Source organism: Heterodontus francisci, chromosome 5, assembly GCF_036365525.1.
Source record: "Heterodontus francisci isolate sHetFra1 chromosome 5, sHetFra1.hap1, whole genome shotgun sequence".
Taxonomy (NCBI): Eukaryota; Metazoa; Chordata; class Chondrichthyes; order Heterodontiformes; family Heterodontidae; genus Heterodontus; species Heterodontus francisci.
Window position 1 is genome coordinate 182,761,748 of NC_090375.1, and position 21,988 is coordinate 182,783,735.

General features: G+C 43.8%; 1 protein-coding gene across 2 annotated transcripts in view; it reads left to right on the forward strand.

Annotated features, from left to right (window-relative positions):
* Window positions 1-21,988, forward strand: part of LOC137369648 (uncharacterized) — a 97,138-nt gene that overhangs the window by 63,825 nt on the left and 11,325 nt on the right. For both annotated transcript variants that reach the window (XM_068030984.1, XM_068030983.1), the window contains one exon: window positions 16,827-16,987. In XM_068030984.1, the coding sequence (XP_067887085.1) occupies window positions 16,827-16,987 (161 nt within the window). The remainder of the gene's footprint in view (window positions 1-16,826; window positions 16,988-21,988) is intronic.

Genomic DNA, 21,988 nt, shown 5'->3' on the forward strand with positions numbered 1-21,988 from the left:
CAGGAATCCTGCTTTATCACTGAATCTTAGGAGAACACCTGATTTCCAAGAATTTTGTTTTATCACTGCAGCCTGAGAAGAGCAGATGATCTTCAGGAATCTGAACTCTAGGGGATCACATGGTTTCCAGGAAATGATCTGCACCTCTTAAATTGTCCTATAAATAAAATTATTAAGGGCAAATAATGTTTTTTAACCATGGCAAAAGTAAGAGGGTGTCGGAAAAGGGTTAATGTTTGAGACAATGTGAGGAATACCTCCCAGCATGATGATGTAAGAGATTACATGTGAGAGAAACTAGAGGGAGAAGCAGCAAGCCTTCAGGGGAGTCACACAGACATATGTAAAGCTGTGTATAGTTAAAATGTAATAAATGAGTTAATGTTAAAATCACTGAAGACTCAGTAATCTCTCCTAGCTAGACTAACCAAATATACAAATGGTGGCAGAATAACCAAACATACAATATGGTGAACAGTATTGGTTCTTACCATACAACACCCAGAAGAATTTTTAAAATATTCTGAAGAAAGCTGACCTGGAAAAAGGCGCCAGAACTGCAGAACTCTAGAAGAGGCTGTGTAAAACTCCAGAACTACTCCTTGAACGAATGAGGCATGGAGAGTTGGCTTGCAGAGGCATTCAAGCTGCACCACAAGGGTGTGGTGGTCTGTGAAGAAATTCTGTCCAGCGATCGCAGGCTTCGAGTTGGAGAACCAAGTGACAGTCAAGGATCTGGTGAGCAGTCCGTAAAGAGGGTAAAAAAATTGTTCCTAATGGCACTAGGCAGGCAGCACCAGGAAAACCAAGAATCCTTAGTGAGGACGGATCTGAGGTCGCCGTCATTACACACGGTAATGCAAGCAAGGCAGATAAAAGAGTGAGGGAATGCAGTGAGAAGAGACATGTACCTGAGTGAGACATTGTCAGAGTGAAGCTGGAATTTGGTGCATATGGAAATTTAGTGCAGAGGGGGAAAGAGGGGCTCCTTTTCCTATTTTTTTAGCCTCCAACAGCTGGTGAGTCTTCTTCCTTTGACTCCAAGGTAGGTGATTGGTTGGTGAGTGTATTATCATTTATCTTTCAAAACTCAGGTAATTTTAGAAGTTGTAAGGTTTTTATTTGGCAATGTTAGTTAAGCTTACATTGGGAAACAGTGAGAGTTAATTGAGAAAATGATTAAGAAATTAAAGTGAATTAGCTAATAGCATAAGTAACAATGGTAGGCCAGGTGTTTTGTTGCAGCTGTGGTATGTGGGGGCTTTTGGATGACGAGGCGATCCAGGGTAAGCACATCTGCAAAAAGTGTAAGCAGCTAGAGGAATTCTGGATCAGGATTATTGATTTGGAAGCCGAACTGCAAACACAGCGCAACATAAGGGAGGTGGAGAAATACCTGGACACTTTGTTCCAGAAGACAGTCACACCTCTTAGAACAGGGTCATCTGCTTTGGTCAGCAGTGAGGGACAGGAGGATGTGACCATAAGCGAGGCCAGTAAAGGAACCGAGCAGACAGTAGTGGAGGAGCCTCAGACTTTGCAATTGTCAAACAGGTTTGAGGTGCTCTGGAGTATTGTGTACAGTTTTGGTCACCGCACTATAGGAAGGATGTGATTGCACTGGAGAAGGTGCAGAGGAGATTCACCAGGATGTTGCCTGGGCTGGAGCATTTCAACTAAGAGAGACTGAAAAGACTAGGGTTGTTTTCATTGGAGCAGAGAAGGCTGAGGGGGGACATGATTGAGGTGTACTAGATTATGAGGGACATTGATAGGTTAGATAGAAGAAACTTTTTCCCTTAGCGGAGGAGTCAAGAATCGGGGGCATAGATTTAGGGTAAGGGGCAAGAGGTTTTGGGGGATTTGAGGAAAAGATTTTTCACCCAGAGGGTGGTTGGAATCTGGAACACACTGCCTGAAGAGGTGGTGGAGGCATGAACCCTCACAACATTTAAGAAGTATTTAGATGAGCACTTGAAATGCAATAGCATACAAGGCTATGGGCCAAGTGCAGGAGTATGGGATTAGAATAGTTGGGTGCTGGATGGCCAGCACAGACACGATGGGCCAAAAGGCCTGTTTCTGTGCTGTATAACTCTATGACTATGACTCTAACCTGTGTGGACGAAAGTGAGGTATGCAAGGTGGATGAGCAGACTGGCCATGGCACTGTGGCACAAAAATCCATTCAAGTGGGGCAAGCAAAAAGGAAGTATATTGAAGGGGGTTGACACTGTTCTGTGCAGCCGAGAGCGTGAGTCCAGAAGGCTGTGTTGCCTACCCAGTGTCAGGGTTCAGGACATCTGCTCAGGGCTGGATAGGAACTTGGAGTGGGAGGGGAAGGATCCAGTTGTTGTGGTCCATGTAGGTACCAACAACGTAGGTAGGACTAGGAAAGAGGTTCTGCTTAGACAGTATGAGGAGCTAGGCACCAAATTGAAGAGCAGAACTTCAAGGGTAATAATCTTTAGATTATTACCTGAACCACGTGCCAATTGGCAGAGGGCACATAAGATTAGTGAAATGAATACGTGACTCAAAGACTGGTATGGGAGAAGTGGGTTTCGGTTCGTGAGGCACTGGCACCAGTACTGGGGAAAGTGGGGGCTGTACCCTTTGGGATGGTCTGCACCTGAACCGTGCTGGGACCAGTGTTCTAGCAAACTCTAGAACGAGGGAAGTAGAGAGGGCTTTAAACTAAACAAGGGGAGGGGGGTGAGGGATCAAGCCTGTGTAGACGTAGCAAACCAAGGGGTAGAGTCAAGGCAGGAGAGCAGAATAGTAATATGAGAAATGAAGGCCAGCGAATGGCAGGAAGGGACAGAGAAAACCTAAGACCACACCAACCATCAAGACTGGATGTTACAAAGAGAACAAAAAAACAAGACTAAAGGCTCTGTATCTGAATGTACGTAGCATTCATAACAAAGTAGAAGAACTGATAGCGTACATTGAAGTAAATAAATATGATCTGATAGTCATGACGGAGATGTGGCCACAGGTTGACAAGGATTGGGCCCTAAATATTGAGGGGTATATGATGTTCAAGAAGAATAGGAAGCTAGGTAAAAGTGGAGGAGTAGCACTGTTAATCAAAGATGGCATTGGTGCAATAGTTAGAGCTGACCTTGGTTCAGGAGATCAGGATATAGAATGAGATTGGGTGGAGATGAGGAATAGTAGGGGAAAGAAGTCACTAGTGGGAGTGGGCTACAGGCCCCCTAACAATAACCATAATGTAGGACGAAGTATATGAGAAGAAATATTGGGTGCTTGTGATAAAGGGATAGCAGTAATCATGGATGATTTTAATCTACATGTAAACTGGAAAAATCAGGTTGGCAATTGTAGCTTGGATGAGGAGTTCATAGAATGCTTTCAAGGTAGTTTCTTAAAACAGCACATTCTGGAACCAACCAGAGAGCAGGTTATATTAGACTTGGTATTGTGTATTGTGACAAGATTAATTAATGACCTCAGAGTAAAGGCACCTCTAGGTAGCAGCGACCATAACATGATTGAATTTTACATCTAGTTTGAAAGAGAGAAAAGTGAGTCTAAGACTAGTATTTTAAACTCAAACAACTATGTGGGCATGAAAGCGGAGCTAGCTGAAGTGAATTGGGTTACTGGGCTAGGAGACAGATCAATAGAAAAGCAGTGGCAGACATTCAAGGGGATATTTCAGAATAAGTATATTCCTCCTATGAAGAAAAATTCTAAGTGGAGAACCCAACATCCGTAGTTAACTAAAGTTAAATAAAGCATCAAACTTAAGGAAAAGATATATAATTGTGCAAAGATGAGTGGCAGGTCAGAATATCAAGAACGAGAAAGATTAAAGGGTTAACCAGGAGAAAGAAATTAGAGTATGAGAGGAAGCTAGCTAGGAATGTAAAAACGGATAGCCGGGGTTTCTACAAGTATTTAAAAAGGAAAAGAGCAATTAAAGTGAGTGTTGGTCCTCCAGAGAGTGAAATAGGGAGTTAATAGTAGATAATAAGGAAATGGCGAATGAAATAAACAAATATTTTGCTTGTGTCTTCACTATAGAGGATACAAAAAACATTCCAGTAACAGCTGTAAATCAGGAAGTGGAAGGAAGAGAGAAACTTGGTGAAATTACAATCACCAGGGAAGCGGTACTGACCAAACTGATGGAACCGCGGGCCGACAAGTCCCCGGGTCCTGATGGGCTTCATCTTCGGGTCTTAAAAGAAGTGGCTAATGAGGTAGCCGAAGCGTTGGTGTTAATTTTTCAAAATTCGCTAGTTTCTGGAAAGGTTCCATCAGACTGGAAAATAGCAAATATAAACCCCTCTATTCAAGAACGGGGGTGGGGGTGTGAAAGAGGCAGAAAACAGGTAACTATAGGCCAGTTAGCTTGACATCGGTTATGGGGACAGTGTTAGAATCGATCATTAATCAGGCTATAGCTAGGCACTTAGAAAAATGCAAGGTCATCAGGAATAGTCAGCATGGCTTTGTGAAAGGGAGATCATGTTTAACCAATTTATTGGAGTTCTTTGAAGGGGTAACATGTGCCGTGGATAAAAGGAAGCCTGTTGACGCACTGTACTTGGATTTCCAGGAGGCATTTGACAAGGTGCCACATAAAAGTTTATAATGCAAAGTAGGAGCTCATGGTGTAGTGGGTAACATATTAGCATGGATAGAAAATTGGGTGGCTGGCAAAAAACCGTATGCATAAATGGGTCCTTTTCTGATTGGCGGGATGTGACGAGTGGAGTCCCGCAGGGGTCTGTGCTGGGGCCTCAATTTTTTACAATTTATATCAGTGACTTGGATGAGGGGAGCGATGGCATGGTAGAAACATTTGCCGATGACACAAAGATAGGTAGGAAAGTATGTTGTAAAAAGGACATAAGGAGGTCGCAGACCAATATAGATAGGTTGAGTGAGTGGGCAAAAATCTGGCAGATGGAGTATAATGTGGGAAAATGTGAAGTTGTTCACTTTGGCAGGAAAAATAAAAAAGCAGAGTATTACTTAAACAGAGAATGATTGCAGAACTCCGAGGTGCAGAGGGATCTAGGTGTTCTCGTGCATGAGTCACAAAAAAGTTAGTATACAGGTACAGCAAGTAATAAAGAAGGCTAATGGAATGCTATCCTTTGTTACGAGAAGAATTGAAAATAAAAGTAAGGATGTTATGCTTCAGTTGTACAGGACATTGATGAGACCACATTTTGAATGCTGTGTGCAGTTTTGGTCTCCGTATTCAAGGAAGGATGTGAATACATTGGAGGCGGTTCAAAGGAGGTTTACTAGATTGATACCTGGAATGAGCGGGTTGTCTTATGAAGAAAGGCTGGACACAGTGGGCTTGTTTTCACTGGAGTTTAGAAGAGTGAGAGGAGACTTGATTGAAGTATATAAGATCCTGAACGGTCTTGACAAGGTGGATGTGGAAAAGATGTTTCCTCCTGTGGGGAAGTCCCGAACTAGGGGGCACTGTTTTAAAATTGGGGGTTGTCCTTTTAGGACAGAGATGAGGAGAAATTTTTTCTCTCAGAGGGTTGTGCGACTTTGGAACACTCTGCCTCAGAAGGTGGTGGAGGTGGAGTCATTGAATATTTTTAAGGCGGGGTAGATAGATTCTTGTTAAGTAGGGGAATCAAAGGTTATCAGGGGTAGAAGGGAGTGTGGAAATCGAGACACAAACAGATCAGTCATCATCTTATTGAATGGCGGAGCAGGCTAGAGGGGCCTAATTCGTATGTTCGGAAAACAAAGAGGCTGCAAATACTCTACTCCAAGTGACGGAAGTAAAAAGAGCATAGAAAAAACACTGCAAAACTATGTTTAAAGAAATAAATAAGTAAATAAATAGAGAGTCTCGCGGCAAGATTTCACAGGGAGAAACAGTAACTATAGCAGGAATCCGTGTGAGGCTGAAAAAGCGCAGAAAACCTCTGATACTGGAGGGCAATTTTTTTTTTAAAAGGAAGTAAATCAAATAGAAAGCCATGGATCTTACATTTACAATACTAGAGAGGTTTGGACACATGGAAGAACCAAATCAAACTTAAAATTCATCACTGTCCAAAAAGATTTTTGAGATACAGAATTGCTTCCAAATTAGATAGCCAGTCTGAAGCAGAGCAAGTTAACACATTGCTGTATTCCATTGGAACAATAGCAGGTGATGTTATTGTAAGACAACGCATGAATGAGATGTCAGACAAATTTGTTGACGTTTTAAAAGCCTTTGATAGCTATTTTAACCCGAGGAGCAAAAAGATTCTGGAAAAAGTAAAATTTAACAGAAGGGTCCAGAAACCAAGTGAAACAGTTGATACTTTTGGTTAATGACCTTTATAGACTAACTGGAGGATGTGAATATGGAGACCTAAAAGCAGAATTAATAAGAGACCACATTGTAGTAGGGATTCATCAGTAATACCTATCAGATTTATGGCAGTCTAAGGAAGACCTCGCCCGAGACAAAGCAACTCAGCTGGTGAGACAAGCAGAGATTGAGAAGAACAGAGCAATCCTGAGAGGTGAAGAAAGTCCTTGGTTCAGGAAACCTCCAGTGACCGTACAGTTCCTTATTCAGAGGGCTATAAAAGAAGCACCAAAAAAGAAGGTACACTAGGGGTGGGGGGGGTGGGAGAGTGCAAGACACTTTGAAACCCTGCCAGTGCTGTGGCACCAAAAAGACCCACAGGCATGAACAGCGAACTGCAAACAAAACAGAATGCTTTCACTGCAAGGAAGTTGGCCATTTTGGGAAGATGTGTTGAAGTAAAACCTCTAATTTAAAAAGTTCCAAAGAAACGGACTTCACACATAGAGCCATTAATGAGGTGGAACCATCTCCTTTGGAAGAGAAATCAGAAGACTTCCTTGGTGAGATCAATGACCCTAATCATGCATTCTGGACTGCAGATAGATCAATGGACATATCATCAATTTTATACTAGACACTGGAGCAAGTGTAACAGTTTTATCAGACAACGAACTATGGTTATCAATGCATTATCTGCAACCAACAGAAACTCTGTTACATGGCCCAGGAGGGATTGAACTGAAAGTCAAGAGAAAGCTACAGGCAACACTTCAGTACAAGGGAAAGCAGATATTGGAAACACTATATTCTACGGAATCAGGAATTTTCTCTCAAGTAGAAGAGCTTGTATAGTCCTTTAATGGAAGAAGTTAAGCAACAAGAATCCAGGACTCGCTTCCAAAAAGACTTTCCAAAATTATTTACTGGTCGAGTGGCGCAGTGGTTAGCACCGCAGCCTCACAGCTCCAGGGACCCGGGTTCGATTCTGGGTACTGCCTGTGCGGAGTTTGCAAGTTCTCCCTGTGTCTGCGTGGGTTTCCTCCGGGTGCTCCGGTTTCCTCCCGCATGCCAAAGACTTGCAGGTTGATAGGTTAATTGGCCATTATAAATTGCCCCTAGTATAGGTAGGTGATAGGGAAATAGATAGGGACAGGTGGGGATGTGGTAGGAATATGGGATTAGTGTAGGATTAGTATAAATGGGTGGTTGATGGTCGGCACAGACTCGGTGGGCCGAAGGGCCTGTTTCAGTGCTGTAGCTCTAAACATAAACATACGCATTACGCTAAGAAAAGACGCTAAACTTATGTCTTTTCACGCCTGGAAATATACCACACCCACTCATGAAGTAAGTCCAACATCAGCTAGAAGAGATGACTAGGATGGGAGTCATTTCTCGTCACTGAACCTACACAGTAGTGGTCGGGAATGGTTTCAGTTCCTAAACCTAACAGTACACTTCGCATTTGTGTAGACTTAACTCAATAAGGCTGTGGCTGGAGAAGTTGATCGAAAGTCCTCAGTAGACGAAAGCTTGGAAAAGTTATCCAATAATACCACATTCACAAAGCTGGATGCAAATAGTGGCTTTTGGCAAGTTCTTTTGGATAAGAAGTCAAGGTTATTGACAACCATCGTTACTCCATTTGGAAGATTTTGTTTTAATCGTTTACCCACTCGTATAACATCAGCAACGGAAATATTCCAAAGAACTATGTTGAACATTCTACAGGGCCTTAAAGGAGTAATATGCCATATGGATGACATCTTAGTCCATGGTGAATCCATTGAAGAACATGACCTGAGGGTTAGAGTGGTTTTGAATCGTCTGCAAGAAGGAGGCCTGATACTTAATGAAAAGTGTGAATTCTCAAATGTCTATTCATTTCTTAGGACACCTTGTAATAATGGCAGACCCACAGAAGATGAGAGCCAATAGTGAATTCCCACTATCTACTTCTATCCAAGATCTTCACAATTCCTTGGAATGGTTAATCAGTTGGAAATTTTTTTTACCCAATCTAACGCAAGTTACTGAACCCTTATGACAACTATTAAGGAAAGCATAGTGTTGGAATACGCATCAGGAGCAAGCATTTCAAAGGATCAAGGAGATGCTCATTTTGCAAGATATCTTAGTGCATAGGTAGATTGATAGGTAAATTGGCCATTGTAAATTGCCCCTAGTGTAGGTAGGTGGTAGGAGAATGGTGGGGATGTGGTAGGGAATATGGGATTAATGTAGGATTAGTATAAATGGGTGGTTGTTGGTCGGCACAGACTCAGTGGGCCGAAAGGCCTGTTTCAGTGCTGTATCTCTCTATGACTCTATTATAACCCCTCACTACCAACTACAATTGCAGCAGATGCCTCATCTACACGGTTTGGGTCAGTCCTTTTTCAAGAATAGCCAGATGGATGTTGAAGACTGGTTTATTATTCGTCTTGCATTGTCTGAGACTGAGACGAGGTACTTCGTAATAGAAAAAGAAGCTCTTGCAGTCTCGTGGGCTTGCAAAAAGTTCTCAGATTATATCATTGGCTTAAAGGTTGTCATAGAGACAGATGACAAACCCCGAGGGCAGGATTTTGTAGTCCCGCCGCCAGAAGTGGTGGCGGGCGTACAAATATAGCAGTTGGCACACACAGGATCTTGAGCCTGGCGGCTCATTATCACATGCAGGGCGGTTGCCGTCCCCAATCATGTGACAGGGCGGCCTTGGCGACGCCGTGAGCGGCATCAACTGTTTCTTCGCAGATGCTTGCGCCATTTTTTAAAGGAAAGAAACTGCAGAGTTGCCCCCATTTCCCCCCCAACTACACCAAAAATGCCTATTTGCCCCATATCCTCCCCCAACTATACTACCAATGCAGAGTTGACCCTTCCTCCTCCCAACTGACTAAGTGCAGAGTTCACCCCTTCCGCCCCCCCCCACCACTACACTAGAAAGGCACAGTTCACCCCATTCCCACCTCACTATACTACAAATGCAGAGTTCACCTCCCCCCCCCCACCCTCCTTCCCCACCTTGGTAGCGCCAGCTTTCCCTGGACGGGAAAGTGAAAGCACATGAGTGCCGCCCGTCACACTGAAGATCCGGAGCTACAGTTAAGATCGCTGTGGATTTGATTTTAATTAATGCAAACAGCCAATTTAAATGTGTAAAGTTAGGTCCTGTTGCAGGGCGGCAGAGGAACCGCCACTGAGCTTTCTCGCCACCAGGAACATTGGGCCCGGTAATCCCAGCGTCTGGTTCCTTAGCAGGCCGCTGCCACTCCAGTCTTCCCGCCCGACGTCGGGAGGAGAACAAAATCCAGCCACTAATTTCCTTACTTGATGAAAAGGAACTCGCTAGGATGCCTCTGAAAATGTAAAAAAAAATTTTTAATGAATGTATAAGTATATATGTGGATAAAGACTTTGGGGGAGATATAATGGTTTGAAAGGGTTAATGTTTTGAGACAGTGTGAGGAATAACTACGACCATGATGATTTAAGAGATTATAAGTGAGAGAGACTGGAGGGAGAAGCAGCATGCCTTCAGAGCAGTCACACAGACCTACCTAAAGCTGTATGTAGTTAAAATGTAATTAATGAGTTAATGTTAAAATCACTGAAGACTCAGTAATCACTCCTAGCTAAATTTACCAAATATACAAACGGTGGCAGACTAACCAAACATACAACAGAGAGTACATAATCTCAAAACTAAAAACTAGTCCATGTGACATCTAGGATGTATAACAAGTTATATAAATATATAACTGGAGTACATAAAATACTTATGTGTAAAAATGTGGTCTTGCCATATTTTATACAAGATTTCAGACTTCACTTGATTGATACATGTGCATGGCTAAATGAATCAAAACATAATTCATATTCTTACACCAAGACGGGTTGGTTTGACCTGCTGTTCGCCGGAAATAGAATACTGCCTCTAGGAGAGCCTCAAGAAAGGCATTGCTATATCGAAGGGCTGCCCTGGCATGGGTCCCTGTTCTTCTGCGGGCATGCTGATCCTCTCCTTCTGCCATCTTCCCAGTTAACTGGCAACCACAATAATGACTCCTCTAAATTTCTCCCATCTTGCTGCCGTCCTTTAAAATCACGTTGCGCGTCACACGCCGGCACAGCACGGGGTTGGGACCTGGAAATGCAACCAATGTCGCGGTCCCAATCCCAGAAAAAAAATTCTGCCGTGTCTCTCTGTCTCATAGCTGTAAAAAAAAACAAGTGAACATTTAATTAACTAGCATCAAAACACAGATGATAATTACAGGTGCTGTTCTAACTGTTAATAGAATAAACATAATTAAGGGCAGTTTGTTTAAAAAAATCAACTAATTTATTTTTTCAAATTAACTCGAAGAGGAAATACACTCAGCTTTGTTGTGTCTTTTGAAGTTTATTGAACATAAAACAAAAGTTACAACAGGTATGCAATCAGCACTGTCTTGTATTTCTGTCTCACACACACGTGTCCTTTTTATTTATAAACAACACTGGCTCGGATTTTGTTGTCGGCAGCAAATGAACAGCACTCGCTCTTCATTATGGCGACAGCTGCCTGCAGACTTTTAGTGGGCTTATGTGCTACAACTTACAGTAACTATAGAGTAAAAACAGAAAGGCCCCCTCCGCAGGGAATCTGGGACCTGTGTGAGCAGGGCAAGCAACAGTGTGTCTCTTCAACCAAACATATTAAAGAATCCTCACCTAGTCATGCAGAGTACATTTTCAGTGCCAGAGAGATTGGTAGTAATAATTAATTATTATGCCATTAAAAATTCACATACACTTGAATGGACAAGCCCTGACTTTTTCCAGCATGTTTAGTCTCGTGGGTAAGTACCGTTATTTCATGCCATTCATTTATTTTAATGCCAAATCCTTCAGTAAGCAATCAGTGTAGGCGAAGCCAATGGAGGAGCAGAAATGAATAACTAAAAATATTCTGGGTGTACCCAGACTGCACAATCCCAATTCAACCCATACCATCACAACTCTGGGCACAAGGATTTTGGAAGTGGTTGAGGCCTTCAAGTTAAAAGTTTAATAAAGGAATGAAAATATACAAAAGAAAATTCAATGGATAAATTTAATCACGTTACCTTCAGACTCAACTAGCCCAATGTTATTACCTTAGAAAAGGACATATAGCTCAGAAAAATTTACCCCAATTCTTGGTGTGCATTGTATTCAGGTTTCATCCAAAAAGAAAATTCAATTACCTTACACACTTGCAGGTTTTCCCACTTAAATACAGAGATAAGAAGCTTATAAAAAACAGCAAGTTCATTCAGTTCAGAAAAAGGATAAGACGTTTGTTCTTCACTAGTAACTGGTATTGCGGGCTTGGTACCCACCTGTGGCTCTCAACACTGACCACATCAGCCCTAATGTTCTATGAGCCTGTACTCCCAAGTCCTTCTGCTCTTGCATGGCATTGAAACTACTTCTATTCAGAGTACAATCACTGCTATCAATATGTATGACCTAACACTCGCTGACATTGAATTACATCTGCCATTTTTTTGGCCCATTCCTCCATCTGATCAATATTCCTTTTCAATTCCCTGTGGTCTTCTAAAGAATTAACCATTCCCTCTATTTTGTTACTATTGGCAAGCTTTAATGCCTCTCTCTATATTCAAATTATTGAGAGACACATCGAACACAAGGGGCCCCAAATCTGAATCCTGAGAGACAGCACTATCTACTTCCAACCACAATGAAAAACTTCCCTTAACTCCCACGCTTTCTTTCCCTTCAAACCAATTTTTAATCCAGTTTGTTATCATCTCTAATTCAATACCCTTTAAACTTCTCTGGTAACCTCCCATGTAGGACCTTGTGAAAGGCTTTCTCAAAGTCCATGCACACTACATCTACTGAATTTCACCATCTACCATGTCTGCTACCTTATCAGAGAATTCTGTGAAGTTTCTCAGCTATGATTGCACCTTTTGAGATCAACATCTGACTATTTTCTCTTTATCTAGATGTGTATAATTTCATGCTTAATTAAAGATGCTTTAAAAAAATCCAACTGTGGATTATTAGATAACGAGATAACCCAGATCAATTCTGCTACTTGTCTAAAAACTGGTACTGGATTGGCCATTCTCAAGTCCTCTGGCACACAGTTACACTCAATAGAGGCATTAAATATAATTTCTAGAGCCTCCACAATTTATTACCTCAACTCCTCCAGGATCCTAGGCCCTGGTTTTAGATTTTAGATTTAGATATACAGCACTGAAACAGGCCCTTCGGCCCACTGAGTCTGTGCCGACCATTAACCGCCCATTTATACTAATCCTACACTAATCCCATATTCCTATCACATCCTCACCTGTTCCTATATTCCCCTACCACCTACTAGGGGAAATTTATAATGGCCAATTTACCTATCAACCTGCAAGTCTTTTGGCTGTGGGAGGAAACCGGAGCACCCGGAGGAAACCCGCGCAGACACAGGGAGAACTTGCAAACTCCACACAGGCAGTACCCAGAATTGGACCCGGGTCGCTGGAGCTGTGAGACTGCGGTGCTAACCACTGTGCCACTGTGGTATTTTGAGTTCCCTTAGTTTAACTAATTTATCTAAAACTTGAGCAAGTAATTTAGGTTGTCATTTCAGTGCAGTACTGAGGAGTACTGTGCTATCAGAGAATATGTCTGTTGGATGAGATGTTAAACCAAGGCCCTGTTTTACCTTATGTGGATATAAAGGATCCTATGACACTATTCAAAGAATAGCAGCAGATTTCTCCCAGTGTCCTGGCCAACATTGTCTCACAACTAAAATCAGTAAAACAGATTGTCCGATTATTTATCTTATTGCTATATGTGGGATCTTCCTGATCTAAAATTAGCATGAAGCAACAAACTGTACTTACAAGCCAGGACTTGATCCTGGCAGACGTGAAATGAACAAAGACCAGTTTTTCCACAGAAATGATCACAGTGTAATCGATTGGCATTAAGAAGGTGGCAAATTTAAATTATGGGCACTGTAACAAGTTTCAAAGATCTTTAACTGGCACATCTTGCCCCCTTAGGTTGCAGGAAATTGATGCAGAAAACCTCCTCCCCTCCCACTGAACCGGTCACCACAGTTGGGATAAAAATGAGCAGGCACTCACCCACATTATGCTAATATCTATATCTCTGAAATTTGGGACAAAACCAGGATGCATCTGTGGGGTGGGCAGAATTTCTGTCCTGCATTAGATCCACACCAAATGTTCACAGAGGAATTTCAGAGTTTTTCTTTTTTTTAGTTTTTCAAACAGCGTTTTCATGTTTCTCGCAAGAATAAGCAGTAGCTGCGACGTCTTATTTTTGTTAGCTCCACGCTTAATCTTTCATCATTTTTTCAATTTCTCATCCTAACTATCTCCCTTGGTCTCAAATGGATCTCCATCACTATTTCTTATGTGTGAAACATTTCATTTCCCCATAACTATTAACACCCTGTTAAGCTCAATTCCATCCAAGAATTGAATACGGCCCTCATATTTGGGAATGCTCTTCTAATTTCTCTCTCACACAGCTGAACAAGTTTACAAAAAAGCTTATCATTTGGTATGTAATTCCTCTCTTACCTCTAGCATCTCTCCTTCTCAAGCTTTCTTCTCCTCTCTCTGCACTCTTCTGAATTTTCCATTCAGTCACTCTATGTTTCAAATCTTCCTCAAAATTCATTGAACTGTCTTCTACTCATTATTTCCCAAAAACTCAAAACTATGGATTCCCCGACCTCACCCTATTTATCTTTACTCCTTCAACCATCAAGCTTTTAAAGCCGTAGCTTGATGTCGCCAATGCACTATTTCCTGATTTACGTCCCCTTTTACTCTTTTTTCAACCTGCTGATCTTCCTGCTCTTGGACCTTGGCCATTCAGCTTGGTTTCCCAAATAATTGTTTTTTAAATTGAATTTGTCACTTTAGTGTCTAGCAATACAGATAAAACCAGCTTGGTGGTAAGTAAAACAATGAGTACAAATGTGATAGACAGAAACAGGCTGTGTCCCAAAAGGATTTTTTTCATAAATAGGTAAGTACTAATAGGTAATGCATTCTTGTACATGTAATAACAGTTTTGCTTAACATGTTATTCCACTGAATGGAGTACAATTCTTTTGCTCAGAAAAGTTTTTAAAAAATCATTCATGGGATGTGAGCATCGCTAGCAAGGCCAACATTTATTGCCAATCCCTAATTGCCCTTGAGAAGGTAATGGTCAGCCTTGGTTACCATTGATTACAGAATTCTGTCAATATACTTTTCCATACAAGTTGTATCATCAGGATTGTAGCAACAAATCATTTTTTGTTAACTCTTACATACAATTGCCACAGATTTAATATTAAAGTGTTGGATAGTTATGAAACATAAATAATTCATTTTATATCAACATAATTCATTTTATATAAACATTAATGGTTTAGGTATTAGAAGACAGTAAAAATTAGGTAATGAGTTCTAAAACATAGAAAATAGGAGCAGGAGCAGGCCATTTGGCCCTTCGAGCCTGCTCCGCCATTCATTATGATCATGGCTGATCATCCAACTCAGTAACCTGTTCCCGCTTTCGCCCAATACCCTTTGATCCCTTTAGACCCAAGAGCTATATCTAACTCCTTCTTGAAAACATACAATGTTTTGGCCTCAACTGCTTTCTGTGGTAGCGAATTCCACGGGCTCACCACTCTCTGGGTGAAGAAGTTTCTCCTCATCTCAGTCCTTAGACTATGACCTCTGGTTCTGGACTCTCCCACCATCGGGAACATCCTTCCTGCATCTACCCTGTCAAGTCCTGTTAGAATTTTTTAGGTTTCTCACTCACCCTCACTCTATTAACTCCAGCGAATATAATCCGAACCGACTCAATCCCTCCTCGTACATCAGTCCCCCCATCCCAGGAATCAGTCTGGTAAACCTTCACTGCACTCCCTTTACAGCAAGAACGTCCTTCCTCAGAGAAGGAGACCACAACTGCACACAATATTCCAGGTGTGGCCTCACCAAGGCTCTGTATAATTGCAGCAAGACATCCCTGCTCCTGTACTCGAATCCTCTCGCTATGAAGGCCAACATACCATTTGCCTTTTTTAACCGTCTGTTGCACCTGCATGCTTACCTTCAGCGACTGGTGTATGAGAACACCCAGGTCTCGCTGCATATTCCGCTCTCTCAGTTGATAGCCGCTCAGATAATAATCTGCCTTCCTGTTTTTGCTACCAAAGTGGATAACCTCACATTTATCCACATTATACTGCATCTGCCATGCATTAGCCCACTCACTCAACTTGTCCAAATCACCCTGAAGCCTCTCTGCATCCTCCTCACAACTCACCCTCCCACCCAGTTTTGTGTCGTTTGCAAATTTGGAGATATTACATTTAGTTCCCTCATCTTAGTTCCCACAAATCATTAATGTATATTGTGAATAGCTGGGGTCCTAGCACCGATCCCTGCGGTACCCCACTAGTCACTGCCTGCCATTTGGAAAAAGACCCATTTATCCCTACTCTTTGTTTCCTGTCCGCCAACCAATTTTCTATCCATCGCAATACACTAGCCCCAATCCCATGCGCTTTAATTTTACATGCTAATCTCTTGTTTGGGACTTTGTCGAAAGCCTTCTGAAAGTCCAAATAAACCACATCCACTGGCTCCCCCTCTTCAACTCAACTAGTTACATCCTCGAAGAATTCTAGTAGATTTGTCAAGCATGATTTCCCTTTTGTAAACCCATGCTGACTCTGCCCGATTTTACCACTGTTCTCTAAGTGCTCTGCTAGAAAATCTTTGATAATGGAGCCGAGAATTTTCCCCACAACTGACGTCAGGCTGACTGGTCTATAATTTCCTGCTTTCTCTCGACCTCCCTTTTTAAATAGTGGGGTTACATTAACTACCCTCCAATCTGTAGGAACTGTTCCAGAGTCTATAGAATCTTGGAAGATGACCACCAATGCATCCACTATTTCTAGGGCCGCTTCCCTAAGTACTCTGGGATGCATACCATCAGGCCCTGGGGATTTATCGGCCTTCAATCCCATCAATTTCCCCAACATCATTTCTCTACTTATACTGATTTCTTTCAGTTCCTCTATAGCACCTTCAATGTAATAAAACAGCCCAAGGCACTTCACAGGAGCATTTTAGAACAAAATATGACCCAACCTTTCTGGTATGATATTTGTGTCCTCTTTTGTCAAGACAGAACCAAAGTATGCATTTAGTTGGTCAGCCATTTCTTTATTCCCCATAATAAATTCTCCTGTTTCTGACTGTCATGGACCTACATTTGTCTTCACTAATCCTTTTCTCTTCGCATACCTGTAGAAACTTTTATGCACTTTTAGGTGTACATGCCGACAAATTTAATAACACTAAGAAAGAATAGTCTTACTGTGTGATGTATGGACATTAATCCCAATCAGTAGTTATTACCTAAAATATTAGGATTATTTTATGTTCTTTTCTTTCAGTGAGGAAAGGGTGTCAGTGATTCTGAAAAATGTAACAAACTTGCAGAAAGCTATCACAATGCTCCACAAACAACAGGATGATAATTATAATCGCTTAAAGAATAGCATTGAGAAGCTGAACGAACTAGTAGAGACTGAGTTAAATTACAAACCTGGGAAAGGTATATAAAATACTTTAATCATTGCTTTCACATTTACTTAATTTCTTATTAAATTTGTATACTGTTGTGTTCATATACTAGGTAAGAGGTAGTTTTATGTATCCAGGCACTGGATTTTATCTGGCCAGCAGGAAAGGGAGTGGAGGTGTGGGGGGGTGGGGGCAAAAATCGGGGTTACACGCTCGCCCGGAACCTGATGTTGTGGTGATAGTTCCAGATTTTCTCAACGGCGGGAAAGCTCCAAGGTAGCGTTGCCACCATGAAATGGCAGGACTGCAATTTAAATGGGTGAACAGTTAGTTAGAATGCATTTGCATTGAATTGAAGCTGATTTCTTTTGGTGGGGGGGGTTTAAATTTAGTCAACGGCGCACAGGAATCCTGTGCCTTCAGATTTCCGGCAGTTTAAAGGCAGCGGCACCAAAGTGAGGCCGTAGTGACGCCATGGCAAGGCAGTCATGGGGAGCATTGAATAAGAGAAGAGGGGGAAGGAAAAGCGATTGTCAGCCTGCGGTGCTGGGCTCCCTACACAGGTGGGTTCACTCTTGGGTGTAAAGGTCAGGTGGGCTCACTCTTGGGAGCAAGGGTCGTGTGGACTCACTCAGGTGCAAGGGTAGGGAGGGCACACTCTTGGGTGCAAGGATAGTGTGGGCTCACTCAGGTGCAAGGGTAGGGTGGGCGCACTCTCGGGTGCAAGGGTCAGGTGGGCTCATTCTTGAGAGCAAGGGTCGGGTGGGTGCACTCTCGGGTGCAAGGGTCAGGTGGGCTCATTCTTGAGAGCAAGGGTCGGGTGGGTGCAGTCTCGAGTGCTGGGCTCTCTGCAAGAGTGGGCACTGAGGGGCATTAACAGGTATTCAAAGGAGAGTAGCAACAGGAAGGGCCTAAGGCAAGTTTGTCTCTACAGGGACAGTGCATGGGAGGGGTAAAAATCAGCTGGCATGGGTCTCTCTCGTTTTTGTGGACCCCCGTGCCACACAGCAGTGGCTCAAATGGAAGGAGGGCCAAAATCCAGATAGGCCCACCCGTAAAGCTCCAACAGAAGAGCGGCAGCAGCCGGCCACATCAAGAATGGCCTATCTGTGCCAGGAAGTGTACCAGACTCACCTCAGCTATCTCCAAATGTCCGAGCGGCAGTGTCAGCGAAGACCGAGGCTCTCCAGGGAGGCGGTCACCGACTTATGTGCCATGCTGCAGGATGAGGTTCAGTCCATGGGTTTCGGTGGACTGCCAATGCTCATGGCCCTGAAGATCACTGTGGCATTCAACATCTGCATGTCTGGCTCTTTCCAGAGATCCATAAGTGTGGGGTCTCCCAGGCAGCAGCCCACCACTGCATCAAGGAGGTGACCAATGCCATGCTCAAGAGGGCTAGCAGCTATATGCGGTACCAGATTCACCCTGACAGTCAGGTGGAGTGGGCCATCGCCTTTGAACCATCGCTGGATTCCCCCAGGTGTAAGGTGTCATTGACTGCACGCATGCGGCCATCAAGGCTCCCACAGAGCAGCCAGCAGCCTTCATCAATAGGAAGGGCTTCCATTCCATTAACATACAACTGGTCTGCGACAACCTGAAGCGCATCCTGCAGCTGTGAGCTCACTTCCTGGGAAGCAACCACAATGCCTACATTCTTCGACAGTGGACAAGAGAGAATTTAACCATCTCCCCTTGACATTCAATGGCATTATGATCACTGAATCCCCCACTATCAACATCCTTGAGGTTACCATTGACCAGAAACTGAATGGGCATAGCCATATAAATACCGTGGCTACAAGAGCAGGTCAGAGGCTCGGAATCCTACGGTGAGTAACTCACCTCCTGACTCCCCAAAGCCTGTCTACCATCTACATGGCACAAGTCAGGAGTGTGATGAAATACTCTCAACTTGCCTGGATGAGTGCACCTCCAACAACACTCAAGAAGCTTGACACCATCCAGGACAAAGCAGCCCGCTTGATTGGCACCCCATTCACAAACATTCACTCCCTCCACCACCGACGCACAGTGGCAGCAGTGTGTACCATCTACAAGATGTGCTGCAGCAATGTACCAAGGCTCCTTAGATAGCATCTTCCAAACCCGCGACCTCAACCAACTAGAAGGACAAGGGCAGCAAATGTTTGGGAACACCACCACCTGCAAGTTCCCCTCCAAGCCACCCACCATCCTGACTTGGAACTATATCACTGTTCCTTCACTATAGCTGGGTCAAAATCCTGTAACTCCCTTCCTAACAGCACTGTTGGTGTACCTACCTCACATGGACTGCAGGGGTTCAAGAAAGCAGCTCACCACCACCTTCTCAAGGGCAATTAGGGATGGGTAATAAATGCTGGCCAAGCCAGCGACACCCACATCCCATGAACGAATCAAAAAAAAAGGTTGCATCTCACAGGTCAGCAATGAAAGCATGAGCATTTACAGCAATGAATCTGAAATCTATTTATTACACCAATTGGAGGAACCAATGCAAAGGCTACAATTTTAACACCCTGAACCCTCCATGTGTCTAGGTGCTCTTTTTGTGTTTTTGTGTGCTTCTACGCGGTGCGACCTCTGTGCTGGCAGCCAATTGGGCTGACCCTTGGCCTGCAATGACTTTGGTGGCCGTCCTGGAGGGCCCCAGCTGGCTGAGGGGTTCTTGCACATGAGTAGGAGCCTCTTCAGTCGTCGGGGCTACTGGAGCTGGGGTCACTGGCAGAGGAGCCACGTCCTTGCTCAGTGCACCCTGCCGGGGGGCTCCCAGATGTGAATGTCAGCCTCGCCTCTTCCCTTTCAAGGCTCATTTGAACCTCCCTGAAGACCATAGAAGGACAAGGACCTGGAGAAGACTCCAGGTGCTTCCTGTCACCATGAAGGCCTCTCAAAGTGAACTCAATAAAGACATGGTTGCACTCATGGCAGGGATGGACTCCTCTATCATCCGCTCATAGCCACGCATTGCCTCTGGTAGTTCGCCAGATATTCCTTACCTCTCTCTGCAACTTCAGCATATTGTGTGCTGCTGACACCGGAGGCTCATCATCAGCCTGGAGCTCAACATGGGCCTGGCTTCCCACATTCCTCCAACTGTCGCAGCCTCCATCAGCTGCTCGGGTGCATGTGTGGTTCTCTCACCAGCTTGTCACCCTGAATCTAAGCCAAAGTGCATACCCACCGATTTGACAGTATCTGTGCTGGTGGAGGTTGCAGGGAATGATGTGACAGTGCATCCTCTGATTGCTCCTCCTCCACCTCAGAGGTCAATGGCAGGCCCCCATGTACCAGCAGCTGCATTTGCTTCTGACGTGCCATGACCTGCAAGGGAGAACATAAACATTTGTGGGTTAGGTTGTTCAGATCGCCTCATGCCAACCATGCATGATGTGGATCTCCAGAAGTGTCGTGGAGGACATGAACACAACGGGGGAATTTTATGCAGTCCACTGTGGCGGATTTGGTGGCAGGAGGAGGTTGGAAGGTGGACAAACTTGCCCGGTATCGCAGACGCAACATTTTCTGGAAGAAGAATGAAAACCACATGTCCAAACAAGGAATGCCAGTCGATTTGGGAGGAGGCAAATGATAGTGGGTGGGACCTCCTGCTGCATGCAGATGTAAAGCACATAACAGCAATCTGCTCATGACATTCATGGGTCTGCTAAATGCTGGAAGAAGGACATTTTTTACAACACTTTTCTCATCTCAACAATTGAAAAGCTGCAAAGACATGAGTCTCATAAACGCAGTTTGTCCTCAAACAGGCAAACAATTGCCCAGGGAAGAGACTGATGAGGGATCTTGACGATCAACGGATGATGCCTCAACAGGAGTAACAGGCAGCACAAGAGGGTGAGGCTGCTCAGGATGACGTCATCCAGGAAAGGCATTATCGAAGACGGGCACTGGCATGTCATCGCATCCTCAGGACAAGGACACATTACCTTCAGATGTCTGAGAGGCAGTGCCAGAGAAGCATGAGGGTGTTACTTGCAATAGCAACAGAAATGTGTACGATCCTTCAGCATTACCTGCAGCCGCTTGTTTTTGTTGGGAACCCCTTGTCACTTACCCTCAAGGTTACTATTGCACTGAATTTCTTTGCTACCAGAGATCAATGGGCGACATATGTGGCATCTTGCAGTCTGTGACCCAGAGGTGCATCAAAGAGGTGACCAATGCCCTTTTTTGACGTACCAATGGTTTAATCTACTTACCTGTAGATAAGGACGGGCAGGCAACAAGGTCTGCAGCCTTCAGCGCGATCACTGGTTTCCCGAGAGTGCAAGGAGTAATCGATGTGCAGTGTTTGTTTGATCTGAATTTGATTGTGTCGGTCTGTTCATTATCAGTGCTCACTGGTTTGATTATTTCACCCTCCAGGTGGTGCTAGTGAGCAGAATTCTCTGGGAGTTTAGACATTTTGAAGCTTTCTCACACACTGCTATGAGATACACAGCCAGGGGGATTTGTCTCTGAACACACAGCTGTCAAGACTAGTGCTGCAGCTGTAAGACCTTGTGCTTTAATAAACAAGTTGGTTCCACAGTGTGGACTGCGACACCGACCATTCCCTGGTGTGCAGCAAGGTTAGACTCAAACCAAAGAAGCTGCATCACTCCAAGCAGAAGGGCCACCCGCACATCAACACGAGTAGAATTTTTTATCCGCAGCTGTAACAAAAATTTCTAAATTCACTTGAAAAAGCCCTTCAAAACACTCCCACAGGGGATGCCGAGATCAAGTGGGCCCACATCAGACGCCATCTATGAGTCAGCCATGACCACGTATGTCAAACGTGTGAAGCGGAATGCAGACTGGTTTCAATCTCATTTTGAAGAGCTGGAACCTGTCATAGCCGCTAAGCACATTGCACTGCTGAACTACAAAAAAGCCCCCAGCGAGTTAACATCCGTAGCGCTTAAAACAGCCAGAAGCGCTGCACAAATAACAGCCAGGCGCTGCGCAAATGACTACTGGCAACACCTATGCAGTCATATTCAGCTGGCCTCAGACACCG